At 35.0% G+C, this 14,970-nt stretch overlaps 1 protein-coding gene across 1 annotated transcript in view; it reads right to left on the reverse strand.

The window, feature by feature from the left end:
• Positions 1-320: 320 nt before the first annotated feature.
• SHPRH (SNF2 histone linker PHD RING helicase) overlaps positions 321-14,970 on the reverse strand; it is a 55,159-nt gene continuing 40,509 nt past the window's right edge. Inside the window, exons 23-30 of the mRNA XM_086743742.1 lie at positions 14,128-14,229; positions 13,193-13,264; positions 11,187-11,375; positions 5,738-5,830; positions 5,090-5,176; positions 4,454-4,632; positions 2,291-2,371; positions 321-1,107 (exon numbers count right to left, since the gene is read on the reverse strand). Of these exons, the coding sequence (XP_086599868.1) occupies positions 1,011-1,107; positions 2,291-2,371; positions 4,454-4,632; positions 5,090-5,176; positions 5,738-5,830; positions 11,187-11,375; positions 13,193-13,264; positions 14,128-14,229 (900 nt within the window). The 3' untranslated portion in view covers positions 321-1,010. The remainder of the gene's footprint in view (positions 1,108-2,290; positions 2,372-4,453; positions 4,633-5,089; positions 5,177-5,737; positions 5,831-11,186; positions 11,376-13,192; positions 13,265-14,127; positions 14,230-14,970) is intronic.

Consider the following 14,970-nt stretch of genomic DNA (forward strand, 5'->3'; position numbering starts at 1 on the left):
GTGATCTCTCATATCTAACGATGAAGTTTCACGAAAGTTTAATTGCACTCCACTGATTATCTGACTTGGACTAGGTATCTAATAATTAGACCACCTACCTTAATCTCATCTATTTTGAATATGTAGATTGCTGCACCTTTAAGGAGAAGAACTAGGCAAAGAAGTCAGGGTGAGAAAATGTACACAAGCCACAAATGATTATAAAGTGATCAGCAGCTTAACAAATTAATTTTTTTAAAATTCCGTACCAAAGGCATTACTTTTTTTTTTTTAAACAAAGCACTAAATTAGTCATGGCTTTAAGAATAAGTGAAAACACATACAGTAAGTTCAAGTCTTTAACTGATTACCAGACCAACACATATACAAAAAGCATAATTTAATTATTATAATTTTGCAGTGAGTAAGCATTAACAATGAAATTTGTAACTGTCACGAGTCTTTATGAATATCTAAAAGCCTAATACAAATATCCAAATTATAAGTAAAGATTAGTCATTTAAAGTGTTACCAATAAGACGCTCAGTAACTCTGCATTAAATGCTAACGAGCCCTTTCTAGAAGAATATTAATGTACATTCATTCTTTCTAATAATTCTTTTTACAGTAAAAAAATTACATTAGTGTTTTTCTGCTTCCCTTTCCCACCCAACCACCCACGTAGTTTTGCTCTCAGATTGAGCTACTAGCCAATCAAAACCGATGGTAAAAAATCTTCCCAACCAAGGGTCCAAGATGTCTGTTTTAGCATCAGCTCAAATGCTCTTTGGGAATAAAATCCTTGTTTTTGTATAATGTGCAAAGTGCAAGTTTTCTCCAGTGCTATCAGAAGGGTGTGCTGCTAAAAACTTCACCACAGAATAAAACAGTAACAATTAAGACTTTTTGATTTCCTATAGCTCTGTTACAGACAAATATTAGAAGATGTTTACAGGAATGATTAAGTAGATTATATACCGGTGCTTATTAGGTCAGGTACTTTCTGATTTCATTAGGCCAAACCAATGTTTTTACTCAAGTTCTTCGGTTTCCTCTGTAAAAAGGTCAGCCAAATCTGCCACTGTCAGAACTGAGGCTTCTGACTGTTTCATGGAAGAGCTTGTGTGGCTGTGGGAAAAAATTGCATGCAGACATCAGAGAAGGAATCAACTTAAGTAACAAGCTGGATGCACTGAAGACAGATCACACAGTTCAGAGTCCAGTAACTGTTCAGCTTTGAAGCTCAGCAGAATATCAGGGAAAATACATACACTGATCAGCTACTGTTTGCACATCTGCTGTCTCTACCAGCGGTCAACACCAAGCACTGCAGAGGCAGCAGAACAAGGGATAATCCGCTTTGCCCTCTTAACGTTTAAGGGATTGGCTTCAGCTTCCAAGCATAAGGTTTGATATTACTTTCAAAACATTAGCTCTCATTTGATCATTCACCCACTGTATATTTATCTGAATTTTATATGCAAAAGTAGTGCTACTTCACAGATATGGATACTGATTAAATCATTCTTTCAAAGCTAAAGCTGAAATCTTTTGTAACTACAGCCAACGTTATGCATGTACATTTTTAGTCTCATGATTTGTAACAGCCAAAAACCTGGAAAAATAACTAATTTTCTTAAACTAAGGCCTCCTCCTAGATTTGTTAACTGTATACAATACAGTTAAAGAGGTTCAAACCACTTAAACTTTCTCCATAAAGAATGCAAATAGCATTTCTGTTCCACTCCCACTCTGTCATTCCTTATAGATTTTGAAAAGATAAACACAATGAAAACTGCTTCCTGTTTCTGCACACCGGCTAGCATCTGGACAACTCCTGTACTGACTCCAAACCCAACCAGTGTGAAATGGAACTGACAGACTAGGTTTGCAGAATTTAAAAATAATGAAAGAAACAATTAATGTCCTATATTAGAGCTTATAACATATGCTGTTACTCCACTTAGTATTAGTCCATTAATTGCAATGCTTTTATACTAATGGAAATAGGTAAACTGAAAAGATAAATTATAGCACATAAAATTAAGTGGACTCTTACAAAATAAAATATACAAAATGTAACCAAAATATTCTCCAGAGAACTGAAATACCTTAAGCTTCAAGTTACTGGAACCAGAGTAAAATATAAATTTTTCAAGTCTTAAAACTTTTTTGTCAATCAAAACAATCTGAAGGAGAACAGTTGAAGCTGATACATAAGATATGCATATCTAACTGTAATAAAAGTTTGGTTGAGAACTTCCTTTTCATTTTCAGTGCAGTAATGTTTTCAAAAAAATTCAACACATACCTTCTATCTACAGTTTTTAGCATAGTCTGCATTCTCTCTTCTATTGTTGCTTTTATCAGGAACCTATGAACAATGGTAGATCTGAATGCGTTTAAAAAAAGAAAAAAGACCAAAGTGAGTAAAAGTTTTGCTGTTACTGTCAAATTCAAGACTACATTTTTGTCTCATATTAATTATTTTAAGAGGGCTGAAAAAACACCTCTATTTTAAGAAAGAAGTCTTACAAGGTGATTAACAACTTCCACTGACATTTAAGGATGCTTAGTGCCTCCCAGAGCACACGCTTCCACTTGCCTGGATCACATATTAAATGACTATAAACTGTATTAACTAAAATCCTAAAGCAGAATTTGGGCAAAGTTCTGCTTTCTGTGTCCCTACTCTAAACAAACAGTCCTCAAGAGCCTAGCCTCTCACTTAAAGGCATGATTTTGGCACACTGGTTATATACAGTGTTTACACTGCAGTGTCACAGGTCAGTCCAAGAGACTCAGTGTGAAGGATAATTAAAGCTCATTCCCAGATTTTTAACAATATTGTTCTTGATAATAGCAAAATATTACAATTTTTTTAAGTAGTCAAGAAACAGGAAATTGTAAACACCAGTAAAACATAAAACCTAAAATGTCTATAAACATAAAACAAAATAGGAATTTCATTTACAAAATAAAATTTCAAATAGAAGGCTGTAACAAAAAACAGAAGTGTCAGGCACAAGAAAGTGAAATGGAAAAGAATCAGCTCCAAAGATAAAAATGAAAAATCACTCCAGGGTCCTCAATATAAACATTTTTCAAGATATGAACCCTTGGAAGTGCTTGGATAGTTTTCAGATCTTAAGTTGAAACTTTGGCAGGTAACATTACAGAGGGGAATTCTGGAGGAATACTTTCTGATTTATAGACAAAGGTCTACCCAAAAAAAAAAGAAAAGTAAATAAGAACTCAGCTGAACTGGTAAGAGTTGTACTATTAGTGCAATAACAGTGAAACTAAACAGAGTATTCCCTTACGCTCATTGTACTTGAATACAGCCTGTTTTCAAATAAGCCTTGCTGAAGTACTGTATACATTCTTGCTGCTTTTATTGCCAGGTTTTTGCCAGACCTTTTGTGCCAGCATCATGTAAACTTATGATGCAGACTGTTGCAAACAATCTTTCCTGTGCCCTCACAGTTAATTCAACTTTACTAACACACCCAAATATCCATCTGTTCATAAACATTCTTTCCCATACATGCTCATTCACGCTCTCTTGCTTTGCTTACATTTCCAGAATACAAAATACACTATATTACTCCAGAACATTATTATTCCAGAATTGATTCCAGCTATTTTTCTTCTTCATGAACAGGGTTTTTAAAATTATTTTTTTCAAGTGACATGAAATCTAAGGGAAAACATATACATCTTATCATTCAGAACAAACTTTCCAAAACCTCTGTTAAGTGTTCAGTACTACCCAGGTAAAATCTCCAACATTGAAACAAAAGATATGCAAACTCATTAATGTCTTCAACATATTTAGATGGGGGTGACGACAGAACTCTGATTTAAAACTAATCAGTTCTAAAAAATGTATGCTATAGTTTTCTTTTTGGAAATAAAACAAACAAACAAACCCAACTCCCAACACCCCAAAAAACAACTTACAGAGCTTCTAATCTGGAGCTGGGAATGACCAGCTAGAAGGAGCTTCTCAAGGAAACTAGGAAGGGCCATGCCTGAACTTAGCCACGTATGATATAAATAGTGAGTTGCTCAGACCTGCAAAGCTAAGACATTTCTGGACATGCTTACAAGCTGAACTTCAAAGTTAAAAACTAAGGCATCCATGGCATACAAAAAAATAGGGCAGCAGCTGAACAAAGTTTTTCAGCATTTTGGACTCAAGAGCCTGCACTCTTCCTGAATGCCTAAACACAATTTGCTTCTTCATCTTACCCCTGTAGTACAAAATAACTCCCTAAAATATACATTGTGTATTTTCAGCATTTTTCTTTTAATTTTAATCTTTCTGTTCCTTATATGAGCATATTTAAAAATATGATTCTTAAGAATACTCTCCTCTCCCAAATTGAGAAGTTCAGTGAACTAGATTTATTCTGATTGCAGTATGCAGTTCTTTTCTGGACCAATCACTCAATGCAATTTTAACTCTTACTTTGTTTGGCCAATACGATGTACTCTGCCAATAGCCTGCAGCTCGTGTGCAGGATTCAGAATGGGTTCCACAAGCAGAACGTGAGTTGCTTCGATGATGTTTAGTCCATTGGAACCAGTGTGAAGAGGTAGCAGCAAAATATTGATGTTGGGATCATATTTAAATGCAGAGAGATTTTCCTAAAAGGCAAACATGACAGCAGTGTTCCTCAATAAAGACTGTGAGGGACATATCTGTATTTTCAAGAAGTTAAAGCAGCTACTACAGGCTCCAGAGTGACAGTCTTGCAGCATGACTGATCCAAGACCTGCCATCACAGAAGAGATACCCAACAGATATCAGGAAAGCAAGAACTTCTTGCAACACTGATCAGCGTGTCTCAGCCTTAACATCTAGGCCAACGCTTCTTTCTCAAAAGTGAATGTACTGTTTATCTCCAAAGGCTTTAAATTGTGGCTTTTTGTGATTGCAATTTTTAGAATGAATGAGATGATAGAGATCAAAGCTTCTGCCAAATAAATTTGCTGTTCTTTCAGTTTCTCAAATGAAACAATGAAGTAAAATGATGACATTAATTTCCATGAACTATAATTTTCCCCACTGAAAATAATTTTAAGAAAAATACCCCTTACGTACCTGAAATTTACTAATTCCATTGATCTGAGAAAAAATCATATTGTTGTCATACAAAGCTTTTGAAATTATGTCCAGTACATCTTGCCACTGTAAAAAAAAAGAAAACAAACCACAATAAAAGTAACTCAACATTATGAACAGCAAAGAAGACTAAAATATACTAATTGACTTCTCTAAGAAAGAGTAGATTAAAAGGCCTTTCAAAATACTAGCATTTGCAATTTTAAAAAAGGAAAAAAAAAAAAAAAAAATCACATTTGTATGCCAGGAACCAAATCTTTCATAAAACTAAATAAGAAATGTAATTAAAAAGATCAGCTTGAATAAAAGACATTGGTAGCCATCACAAAACCAATTTTACAATGTATCAAAAATAGCTGGACATAACATTTAAAACATCTAGAATATCTAACGCTGCCATATAAATCTAAGTGTTTGCCCTTTAAAGAAACAAGCTTTTACATCTGTTGACTACGGTCATTGTTCATGTCCCAGTTACATGAATTGTTGCCCTACAAATTCTCAAAACAATCAAGTAGCTGTACAGAGTGAGTCAACATTTTGGTAGCTAAGCTGATTCCTGAAAATCGTGTGACTGCTTTAAACTCACACACACACAAAGACAAGACAGAAAATGGTGATCAATACCGTTGAGAAAACTAAGGCTTTAGCCCCTGGATCTTTAAATTGAATTCTCTTCAGTGTTCGGACCACAGCTTCCACTTTGGTGGAGTGACTTCCCTTTGAAAAGTCAAAGAACAATGTTAGTAAAGCAGGATATTAAACATCTCCTTCCACATTCGTTGTTTTAATAAATAATGTTATATTAGTGCTCTTACATGTCTCACACAAATTTAAAAATTAGCAGCCTGGAGGAAGAGCTGGTTAAGTAGCACTGAACTGCTTTTATATCTCCCTCGTAACGCAGTACCGTAGGATCAGCAGTGTATTACAGCACGTGCAGGGCACGGCAGAACGAAGTGCCACACAGATACACCTAGCTGGTTCGGCACGAGGCAGAAATGGATACAGCTCAAGCAGCGCAGTTGCACCAAACACGCCAGTTAGGCCTGCTGAGGTGTAACTCAGAGGCACAATCTTTGAAGAATTTTCCAAATGCACATTTAAATTTCACTCCCTTCACACCTCTTGAAAACTGGCAACGAAAAAAACTACCTGAATGCTATTTCTGTTGCTTTTGTTTCTCACTCTGGCAACACCAAACTTATGTTCAGCACTATGAAGCTTGTTAATTGTATTTTAAAATAATACGAAATTGGTAGCTATAATTAAATTAATTCTTGAAAGATTGTGCAACGCAAAGAAAACATCTTCATACTCTGCATTCAGAAGTATTGCAGTGCTCAATGAACCCAATACTACATTCTACTTCTTGTCCACTTTGATCTCTGTACTCCTCCCTTTTTCCTTAAATTGGGAAGAGGATTCTGAGGAACAGTTCTTTAGTATCTCCCTCTATTTCCTTCAGTATGTACTTTGTACTACAGCAATTTTACCTAATGTGTTTTTTTAAGAAGCCCTTATTTAATTTCCTCACTAGTTCTTACATGCATAGTAATTTCAAGCTGCACTAGATTCAGTTGGACAAATATTGGTTTATTTCTGTCTGCACCTGTCCTCTGAACGTTGAATTAACTATGTTGGCTTGCTACAATGACAGATCAAATTTACTGAAGTTATGCTGCTTGCAGAACTGGCGGGGCAGGATGGCAGCAGTCTAAGCACAAGTTGGAAATCAATGCTGCTCGATCCTTCATATGTTATGCAATTAAATACTGTTTTACTGAAGGCTGCAATGAGCAGTAGCAGTTTCTTTCCCAGGGTCTTCCACAGTGATTCCAGTTCAGTGTCACAGACACAGAAATAAACCAGCTTTTTTTCATGTCATCTCTGTTCCACCTGGTAGACATTAACACCATTTCCAAAAGTCAGGTAGACAATTAAAAATGTCTGTGTCAGTAGGTGTCATGGTCTGCAAGGATGAATGACACATTTGCAGCCCTACAGCAGCTGCCTGCCACTCACAACCACCTACAGTTAAGCGATCCGAGACTAACTTTTGGTATTTCCTATATATTCCTGGATCGTTTATGTGCTTTTCTGGTACCTTTCATCTCTGATTCAACTGTGACAATTCTGGCTAAACGGCTCCGATTGTCTTTTCCTCAGAGACTTTTTTTGGACCTTACCATAGGTCCTATTTTTCCCTGCTATAAGAGACCGTAGCTTTAGCCACTGTTCTTGATTTTTCCACCCTGCAGACTTCCTGTGACTCAGGTGTTACAAATGTGACTTTGTACAAGATCAGTCAGAGGAACTATGGTGAAGAACAGAACAGCACAATGATCAAAGTGGTTACAGTCTTTTTGCTCTATTTTTTTTTTATACAAGATAACTAAGTGTGCAAAGTTCTCCATTCCTCTGTTTACACTACATTAGAGAAACTATATCAGACTTGTAATTGAACCAACAAATGACTACATCTTTGGTTCAGAGCACACAAAAAAAATTTCAATTTTGTTCTCAGTATTTATGGAGATGAAACTGATAGAAGCACCCTTGCTATTATGTGTTCTTGGTGTTTCAGTCTGTCTTTAAGAAAAAAAAAAATTAAATTATCCCAGTCACTGCCCATACACTTTGAATTTGTCATTTTGTTGAATATCCAGATGAGTATTTATAAACAGATTAGCTAGTTCTAATTAATTATGGAACAGCACACATTAGAATCAAAACTACCTTCTAACAAACAATTTCTGTCTCAGATGACAGGCTGGCAATACCCACTGTTATACTGACCAGACACTGGAAGCTTTTACAGAACCAAAACATGCAGGGATGCCAGTAATCTCTCTCTCAGTACAAAATGCTCCCATTTACAGTAGTCCTTTTGCATCTAAGGCATTAACTTAAGATGGCTAGTGCTGGTACAGTAAAGAACAAGATGTATACAACAACGTAGAAGGAAAAAAAAAAAGGAAAAAAAGACAGGTACTGAATACTGAAAGAGACCAGAAGGACTGAGAAAGTTCAGATGAAAATATAAATGCTGAATACATCACACAATTTTCATACATATACTGCAAGATACCAATCTTAACCTCAGTATTCTATAGAAACCAGAGTAAGTTCATTATTCTTTGTTAACGGTCCTTAAAGGAATATGAGGTAGAAATTTTTATTTTTAACAATGTTGTTTGTTTCGATAGTACAGACAGTGGAGCTACAGTATAAATTCTTGATTTTTCATGAAATATGAATGGGCCTTGCTCAAGATGACACATGAATTCACAGAGAATTCATGTTTTTGCTTTTCCTGAAGTTTTTGATTCAGAAATACTTCAAGAAAACACTAAAATCCTTTATGCAGGATAGTAGATTAAATGTTCCTTCTGTGTTTTATTTATGAAATTCATTTATTCTATTTATTTTATTTTTAAATGTAATTTATGAAACATTTGTAATTTTCTTGTTAGGCAAAAGGTGATATCTCTAAACCCTGAGAAAATAATCTGTTAAAAAACATGTATGAAGCGATGTGCTAATAACTAGCACTTCACAAATACAGCTTATTTGCTCCCTCTGGTGCCACATGCTGTCAACTACTTCAAGTCTAACAATTTGAGTTAGGAAGCACCTACTAATTAAATGGAATTCCAGTTGTCCAGGGAGGCTGACATAACTAGAGCGAACGTGGTAGCACTGACTTCAGTACAGGCCAGCAATCCTCGTATACTCACAAGGCTGAAGGAGAGTTGCACAGATACCATGGAAGTCTTTGTCAGCACATTTCGTTATTACTTTTTACTATACTAACCAGATTAAAACTATGATTGGTATGTGCAACTGTGTTGTAATGATATTTTAATTGAAGATAGCAGTATAACCTAAATCAAAACATTACCAATATTAGTCTTTTATCTTTGCATTTTAGTCCAGAGTCCTCTATTTTTTTCCACAACTGCAATAACCACAGTTTTTTTGGTCTAATGCTATTCTATAACAGATTTGTGCAAAGCAAAAATGTACCTATGCACTACATGTGTGTTAGTCTTGGTAAAGACTAATAGAGACGGTTTCTCTTCCTTCACCCTTGCCTTCAACCCAATGAAAACCCTCTGTTACCAAGAACAGTAGATAAAATAGTGCAATCAGAACTGATTTCCTACATGTTTCTGTCTAGAGATTGATTAATTTTTGTCATTAGGAAGGCGCACAAATTACAAAGTTTCCCCCACAGACTTGAACTTTAAGATATCTTTTGTAGTAAGGGGAAAGTCAAGCCACAGTATTTTGCTAAGTAGCAGACGTACTTTATGTGGATGGCTATTCTAATAAGACTTGTAGAAAATGAATTGCCTTTGAAACTCAAAACTCTGTGTCAAGCTGTTTGAAATGATCTAATGGGTTGCTAAATTAAAAGAGAAGTCTAAGATAGCACAAAGAGAAGACCTTGTCTCCTTAGAAAGCCAGGCTAAAAGGAATAAATACAAAAAGTCACAGTGGAAAATGCAGCTACCAGTCTTCAACAGAGCTGTACATTGCCAGTGGAAAGCCTTGAGAAAGAAACTGCCCAGGCCGGGAATTGTTTCAAGACCAAACGTCACTCTTTATTCAAACAATCGTCTTCTCTGTAGGTATATGTATCCAGTCAGTGAGGCTTTAACCAAATACCAACGAGTTTAAAATGAGGATAGGCAAGAAGCACTAACAGGTTTTCCAAAGTTTTCCTCCTCTTTTTTCAAATAAAAGCTAACCAAAAAACCCCAGAAAGAATACTGTTGCAGAGTATCCTAAGCTGCACAGAGTCAACGCTCTTCTAGAATATGCAGAAAAAGCTTATGCCACACAATGAGATCAAAAGAATTGGGGATGAGCTTGAAGAAAGTGGCCTCAGAATCATGGTACTGATGATACACTTGCAGGAAAAAGAAAAGAGAACGTCCCCAACATCATAGCAGAAAAACTCTTCTCTAAAGAACAAATTAATGGTCATCAGGTTCCAATGAAAGCATTGGTTTTGATAAATAATATTTTATGTGATAAATTTTTTTTCTATTGTTCTCTACTGTGATTTGATTTATTACTGAATAATCTTTGGGTCAAGTTACTGAATCTACTCATTGGAACCTGTCCACTCATTTGTTAGTGGACAAGTTAGATGGAGGAAGAATAGATATAATCTTCCTTCAGGCTTTTAATGTTCATTCACCTCTATTAACAAAGTAGTCAGTTTTTTCCTCCTAATTATGGTTTGTATAGGAGACCATATTATATAGATAGGCAAAACGCAAAACAAATACTCTACTTCTCAAATAGCTCGAGAAACAGTCCAGATGACTAATCTTAAGTTCAGAATCAGGATTTATGTTCTTTGGCTAACAATGAAGACTAACCAATTTAAAATATTTACATTATCCTAACAGCCGTATAGTACAAACAGCCTTCTCAAACTACTCATTTCAAGCACAGTGAAACTATGGCTCCAAAAAGCCTCATCTCTCCTTAGCCACAAAAAGCCAAAACCACCACAACCAAAAAAAATCAAATCACATGCCTACAAACAGCATTTATTACTCCCCAATCTCAATTGCTTAAACAAAAAAAAAAATCATAACTAAAGCTCAGCAAAAGCTGTTCCTCCCCCTGACGCTCTAAGACAGCATTATGTTACCAGATGTGTTGTAATCCATCTACAAAGCCTTTCCCTCACGCACATTTAAAGAGCAGGTGTTAAAAAGATATCCTCTTTCACACCATTTCCTCTCATGTTTTGTTTCCAAAACTGTTAAGAGTTATGAAGAGTATAATTTAGACAATCCTAAACCAAACAAAAAACCTTTTACTTGACAGAAGAACATGTGTCCTTCCTTGGGGAAGGATGCAAAAATATTGATTACACTCTAAGAAAGGCCTATATATATATCATGTCCAATTCAATAGAAAAAGAATTATACTTGCTATAAACAAAACTAATTATAAAAGTGAACCTGATCACTAGACACAATATGCAACTGAACACAACAAGTACACACTGCTGAAAGTTTGGGCCACAAAGCTCACATAAACAACATACCTTTACAGGAATATCATCCTCCTGATTTGCAGTTTCTGCAGTGAAGACATATGATATTTCTTTATGAGATGTTGTCTGCCTGCAAATGGCACATTTAATTGAGCTCCGGCGGGTGCCCACGCTGTACTGTTCTATGATGATCGCTGTACACTCATTGCAAAAACAATGTCCACACGTCAGCACTGCCCACTATGCAGGGAATAAAAAAACAAACAAACCCCACACAACACAGTGTTAGGTTCAGATCAATGCAAAAGAAAAACAGTGTACTAATACATGAGAAATTACATTATCATAGAAACATTACTTTATTTGCATGAAACTCATCAGATTACAATTAGACTTTTACAATTTTTAGCACTCCAGCTGCTAAAAAGCCTGTATTTCAAAGTTTTCCAGCACTGAAAGATTCATCATTCACCAAAGTTCTCTGCATTTATTGTTCATTTTTTTGCATTTTCCCAGTTTTAAACTTGAGGAAAAACACTACAGTCTTTCATTTCTACGAAATGATGATTCTATGAATGATGATTCTTTATGCATAGGTTAAGTACACAGATTAAGTATTTACACTATTAAAAAAAAAAATTACACAAATGTTTGTATTGGCCTTCTGTCTTTACCTATACATTCATACTAGATTAGTCTTTATTAAAAAAATCCTGAAGAAAGTGCTTTAATTTTTACATATTGTTAAGTCCTAGACAACATCTTTGGATTTAAAAAGAAAGAAGATTTTGAACAGAGAGGCTTAATATTTTTTTTGACAGAATACATTAGAAACAGAAGATTGCATTGCAGAAGCTGTGCTTCCCTTGCGGGTCTAGATCATCTATGTGTCACCTGTGAGCTTCCTTTATAGAGAAATAATTGGTAAACTAGTGATTTTGCACCTAGAAATAGTGTCTTACTCTGTACTGGTCTGTTCTATAGGCCATTCTAAGAGGAAAAAATAAAACAGTTTTTCATGGGTCCAAGTAGCAGAGGGAATTGACTAAATGACTTGATTATCAAGTGAAAGATCTTTTAGGCTTTGTAAGGTTCTTTCAATCATGCAGAAATAGGATGCAAAGTATTTTAAAAGTTCCTTGCAACATGAGGCTACTATCATCTCAAGCGGCAGTCTCAGACGAAGTTAAAGAAAAGACTCTTTTTCCTTTCAGTGAGCTCCTCCAGCTCAGAGATGAAGCATAATGGCTGTTAACAGGGCAAACAACTGCTCCCTGTAAAAATCTGTATCACCTTTGGAAAAAGACTGCAGAGGAGATTTTGGGAACATGGCGTAACAGCATTTCATGCTTACAGATGTCTGCAAAGCAACAGAAGTGAAAATACCTTAAAACAGCTACCCTAAAAAAGAGTCAATTTAGTTTGACTGTACAGGAGTCCTTTCATGTTTTTACCTAATGCATGGTAAGTAAAGTATAAACTATGGCTTTTTCCTTTATGATATAGATCAGTTTTGATTTAATCTCACTTAATTTTCAACTCCTGCAGTTCAGGAGTAAGTGGTGAGCAAAGAAATCCAGATTGCCAGTCTTCATTCTATTGTTTTTTACTACTGTTGAAGTAGCTAATATCCATTTCTTTGAAGTTTAGAATTAAAAAAATTATATCAATAAGAGCAGTTACAGTAAAATACAATAGTACACTACAGAAGCTTCGCTATTTCTTCATTCTATTAGCCTATAAATAGCAAAAAAAAATTTCTGACAAAAATATGAAAGCAAAACTTCACAGTTATAAAACAATCGGCAACACACATTTTTGGAATCCTTCTGCATTACGCATTGATGTCCATAGCCACACGCAGCAGAGGTTCTTGCATCTGAGCAAGATGTTATTTCAGGGGAGAGGCTGGCTGGTACTTTACAGGAAAGGGCTTATTGCCCCCAGTTTCAGTACAATGTTCCTTTAAATTCTTATGTTGAAAAATTTACCCACAAGTGACTCAGATCTAGGTAAAGATGTTCTAAAACCAAAAACCTACTGACTAAATCTCTTACCTGTTTTCCTAGTTGACGTGCACAGATGGGACATGGTTCTGGGTTAACTCCTCCAGTAGTTTTATCCTGAGACTATAAAGCAGAAAAAAAATAAACTTTGTGTTTCAACAAAGAAAATGTTATTCTATATTTAAAACAATCTTCTAGATAAAACAAATAGCGAAGTCCTTAAAAAAAAAGTGAGCAAATTAAAAAACGTCATTCATTAATAAATAAGTCTATCTTGAGGAGTTTAAAAAAACATGTAATTTACAATAAGTAAAAGGAGCACTGTTCATACTGCAATCCTTCAGATTGCACCTGTATCTCTACTACAGCTTTGAAAAATCCTGGTAAGATTCAAACTTCAAACAAGAAACTCCTCATATTTTCTATCGGCTTTACATTGTTGTATAAACACTTAAATATACTTAATCATGCTTAACCATGCTTACTTAAGCATAACTGTACTTACTTGAACACTATGATTAAAATAATGTACAGAGGGTCCGTCTGGTTTCTTTTACATTTATTTAACTTACAGACCTGCCTGTCCTTCTGTTTAAGGAGGTAAGCTCTTTGGAAAATAGCAAGTGTACATGGAGAGCTACGTAATTTTACAAGGCTTCAACTAAGCATGGACCAGTTAGGTTTTAATCATCTAAAATTATTTCAGTTTTATAACAGTATAATTAAGCAAATAGCCAAAATAGATAACGTAATAAATAACTTCATGACTATGCAGCAACACAAAGAACAATACATTGAATTTCAACATGTAATGAATCTTTACAGAAAATATATATTATTTAAAATTTAAGCTTTAGATAAAAATAATGGTAGGTTTCTTTCCCTGGCTACTGAGAGAAGAATTAACTCCATTCCTGCCAAAACCAGGACAACTAGGTATATAGAGTACAACACTTTGGTAAAGACCAAGGAACTGTAAACCTTACCTTCTCCAGATTAGTGAGATACAGAAGTTGTCCTAGTTTCTTCTGAAGCTGTGACTTGGCAACTGCCTTGTCATTCAGAAGTTTCACTCGATTTTGCTCTACCTATGGAAAAAGTATTAAACACATATTAAAAAAATTTTAAAAATCATTAAGTTCTGCAATAAAGCTTAAATTAATTTTTTGGCAAAATTCAACTGAATAATTTCCCAGGGACAGACAGAAGAACAGCTGACTCTGGAAATTTAAAATGCGCTTCTTCCCTAGCAACACCGATTATCACTATTCCTTTCCTGTACCCAGTATGGATACAGTACTGTGAACTGTATTCATTACAGACCAGGAGGTATACAAACTTACTCTTTATTGTTATATTTCCATTATGGGTCCTTTCCAGAGACAAAACCAATTTAAAATAATTTAATTTTTTAAAAGTTTCTTTCAAATTTCAATTTACAATTTGTCTTCTTACAGCCAAATAGATCCTAGCCTCTACTGCTGGTTCCAAAACCAATGTGTAAGAAACAATTAATTACTTTCTTTATACCTCCTAGAAGCTTTTACTTTTCATTTAACCTTTACAAAGATAGAACCATCAAGCTGACTCCCTTTTAGATTAATTACAGTTGGTAGTGCTGGAGTTATTAATACTGCAGAGAGGCAAGCACCCAAAGGATGAAGGCCAAATTAATGGGTGTTTCTTTTTATTGTTGCAAAGACTTAGATAAATCTTAGACTTTGTTAAACATACGTTAAGCAAAGTGTTTCATTTTTAAAAATTGCTTAAATACACAGATGAAATATCCATTTCCCAACAGAAGGAAAAGAAGCACTTTTATCTAACAC

Source organism: Chlamydotis macqueenii, chromosome 3 (assembly GCF_036417535.1).
Source record: "Chlamydotis macqueenii isolate bChlMac1 chromosome 3, bChlMac1.mat, whole genome shotgun sequence".
In the NCBI taxonomy this organism is placed as follows: domain Eukaryota; kingdom Metazoa; phylum Chordata; class Aves; order Otidiformes; family Otididae; genus Chlamydotis; species Chlamydotis macqueenii.